Here is a 3,227-nt window from a genome sequence, read left to right as displayed (position 1 = left end):
TTTAATTGAAAGACACTTAAAGTCTTTTATAACTTATTCAAAGGTGTTAAACCACTTTTGTTTTATAAAAATTCATAATTCTTTCAAAAAGACTTTTCCAAAGAAAAACTTTTTTAAATGTTATGTTAAAAAGTTTAAGATCTTTTGTTTTTATTTTAATAAATTAAGATGAATATATAATATATAATATATTCTATTATAATACAATATAATATATAATATATTCTATATCAATACAATATAATATATAGTATTGAATTGTATATAATGTAATAACTATACCAATTAAGTATATAATATAATAATTAAATTAAACTTAAATTTAACTCTAATAACCAATGAGTACAAACACTGAGGGATTGGATGATGAGTATTTTACAGACGACGACGAGGAATATACGAGCAGTCAAAGCAGCGAATCTGATGAAAGTCAGACTGAAGAAATCAATGCAGACAATTACAATGAGGTCATAGCAAGTATTAAAGAACGGGTAATAGACCGGATCAGTCGGATACATAGTAACGAACAATCGAAGTTGTATGAAAAGTATATACAAGCGACCAATTTGTTTTCGAATGAAAAGGAGTTACTTTTGGATGATATGCAGTTGTATGACCTTGGTATCCTTCAGAAAGATAAAGTTTTTCAAACATTAAAATGCTTCTCTTCGTCCATCAAAGATTTGAATCAAATGTTCGAAGACAAAGCAACCTTTTGAATTTACTAGTACTTATTAATTATTAAACCATTTTATTATTATACTTTGTGATGTATAGTAACATATAGTTACTTTATTAATTGAAATGGAATAAGAACCAATTCTTTAATAAAAATCTATATTTATAGTATTGCGATACAAGATACACTGACCGACAGACACCACAGAAATAAAGCAAGCAGAAACGGAAACTGGAATTACAAAACAGAGATTTGATGAAGACCAAAATGCTTGAGGCAGTCAATAGGAAGATATTTGTTGCATCGAAGACTATTCTGGACCAGAAGAATGACACGAAGATCACTGATCCCGAATTCACGACTATTAACAAAGAGTTTATGGAACAACAGAAGTCATTTCATGTTCTTATTATGTCACTGTATACCCATTTACAACATTGTAGATCGGCGCCACAGACTTTGGTCGATATCAGTAATGCGATGCTGAAATTTGTCGACCCAGAAAACGATATCTTTAATTATGTGTTACAGTTCAAAACTGCATGCCAGATACGTCAAATGTCCGAGGAAGAGTACACTAACAGTTACGAAATATTGTACTCGAATGCGCACTCTTGCGTCACACAATATCTAGAACTCGAGGAACGGAAGAAAGTGCTTTCGGACCGGTTCATCGACTACAACTTGGCGAAGACTCGAGTATTAGAAATGAAGAAGAAGAAGAATCCAAAAGGTCTTGAAGACCTCATTAACAAAGAGACTGTTGCGCAAATGAAATATAATTTACTTAAAGAGGAATTAATCAAAGATATGTGTTTGATGGTCAATATGGTAGTGAAGTACAGAGGAACGATGTTTCGAGCTATTGTCGAACTTGAATTAAAACGTCGCGATGGAGTTAATGAGGCACTTTATTCAGTAAAGAAGCTTGGAGGAGAGAATGGAGCGATCCCCGAGTTTGTCATCACTGATGCGAGCAATTCCTTTGTGAACGACAAAAAGTGCTTTGACAACTTTGAGAGGAACGAACAGCACAACGAACAAATTGTGAAGCAAAAGGAGAAGACGGAGAAGTTGGCGAAGGAAAAGGAACGCGTCGAAAACATCAAGAAAAATCCCCCGACAAAAACAATACCCCGCGTCTCATCAAATCAAATGTTAATGTCAGAGGAGATGAAACTGAAAAATGAAATTATTAAAGGCATTCAGAAAGAAATTAAGACGGAGAGTGAGAGTAAAAATAAGGCGGACTTGAAATCAAAAGAAAAGGTGTCTTATCAAGTTTTTGAGGAGACAAAGAAGGAGAACAAAACTATAACACAAAATGAAGTGAAAAAAGAAGTGAACGAAAACCCATTTGAAAAATTGGAGAGGAAAACAGCCGAAGAAATTCAAAGTGATACAAAAGAAGAAAAAAACAATGAAGTTTTGCAAGAACAAATTGAACCGAAAGTTGAGAAGAAAGAGGAGGTGTTATTAATTAAAGAAAATAAGAAAAATGAAGAGGCGCCAAAAGAAGTAAATTTGGCACATGTCGCAATGCCCAATGAATTATCACTGGAAAATCAACAAACCGTATTGAACGAACCTTCAAATGAAAAATCACAAGAAGAAACTCAACCGATTGAAAAGAAACAAGAACTTCCTGTTGAAATAGATGAAGAACGAGTCGAAGCTCAAGTTGAAGTCCAAGAAGAAGTCAAGTCTGAAGATACGAAGATTGATAAGGAAGCAGAAGAGATCAAAAGTGAACCAAAAACTATACCAACACCAACAAAACCTATCATTAAAATGAGAGCACTGTATGACTATGAAGCTACTGATGATACAGAACTGTCGCTGAATGAAGGAGATATCATCGATATATATGACAACTCGGGGGATTGGTGGCTTGCTGAACTGAATGGGAAGCGTGGATTAGTTCCCGCGAACTTCATTGATTACGTGAAGTGATCAATAACACATTGTTTTATTGAATTGCATTTTTTTGAATAACTCTAAAAGAAAGAACTGAATAAAACACTCCAATAAACCGATTTGGAGAGGACAAACAAAGTGCTATTGTTTTAGAAACAATTCACTTGTTTTACCATAGAAGTACGATGTGAAAGATACCCCACACAATAAAGAAGACGCGTGGGCGCTTGAGCATCGAATATTAATAATAATATAATTATATAACTGAATGAATAAACAAAGTAATCACAATTAGTTGTTGAGTAGGTTCTCTGCGCTAGTCTCTATTTTACAAATAGTGTTTTTTATTAAATTCCCTTTCTGAGTCGAATACTGTTGAAGCCATATTTCATGCATCTCATCTGCTATTTCTTTGAATGTCGGCCGGTTTAATGGGTCTTGTCCCCAACACTTCTCAATTAACTCTCCCATTCCACTTGGAAAGTCTTTGGGAATAGGTAGACGATTTCCCGCAGCTACATAAGCAGATACTTCCCATTTGTATTTGAATGAAGTATAAGGAACGGCTCTTAACCAAACTTCGTAACACACAATGGAATACGCAAAGACATCGGACTTTATTGGTGGTAGT

General features: G+C 34.1%; 3 protein-coding genes across 3 annotated transcripts; 2 read left to right on the top strand and 1 right to left on the bottom strand.

Annotated features, from left to right (window-relative positions):
• Window positions 1-338: 338 nt before the first annotated feature.
• Window positions 339-719, top strand: EIN_496570 (hypothetical protein; the record flags this gene model as incomplete). The annotated part of the gene is made up of 1 exon (XM_004253845.1): window positions 339-719. One exon carries the CDS (start codon window positions 339-341, stop codon window positions 717-719), a length of 381 nt encoding a protein of 126 aa, XP_004253893.1.
• A 215-nt stretch (window positions 720-934) lies between these two features.
• Window positions 935-2,632, top strand: EIN_496560 (proline-serine-threonine phosphatase interacting protein, putative; the record flags this gene model as incomplete). The annotated part of the gene is made up of 1 exon (XM_004253844.1): window positions 935-2,632. The coding sequence occupies one exon, from the start codon at window positions 935-937 to the stop codon at window positions 2,630-2,632; it is 1,698 nt and encodes a 565-aa protein (XP_004253892.1).
• A 255-nt stretch (window positions 2,633-2,887) lies between these two features.
• EIN_496550 (tyrosine kinase, putative) lies at window positions 2,888-3,211 on the bottom strand (the record flags this gene model as incomplete). Its single annotated transcript, XM_004253843.1, has 1 exon — window positions 2,888-3,211. A coding segment is annotated over one exon (324 nt), but the record flags the coding sequence as incomplete, so codon positions are not given.
• Window positions 3,212-3,227: the final 16 nt, after the last annotated feature.

Source organism: Entamoeba invadens (assembly GCF_000330505.1).
Source record: "Entamoeba invadens IP1 unplaced genomic scaffold scaff_1105074726297, whole genome shotgun sequence".
Classification (NCBI taxonomy): domain Eukaryota; phylum Evosea; order Mastigamoebida; family Endamoebidae; genus Entamoeba; species Entamoeba invadens.
The sequence above is the reverse complement of the archived record's forward strand: the minus strand, read 5'-3'. Positions and strand labels throughout refer to the sequence as shown.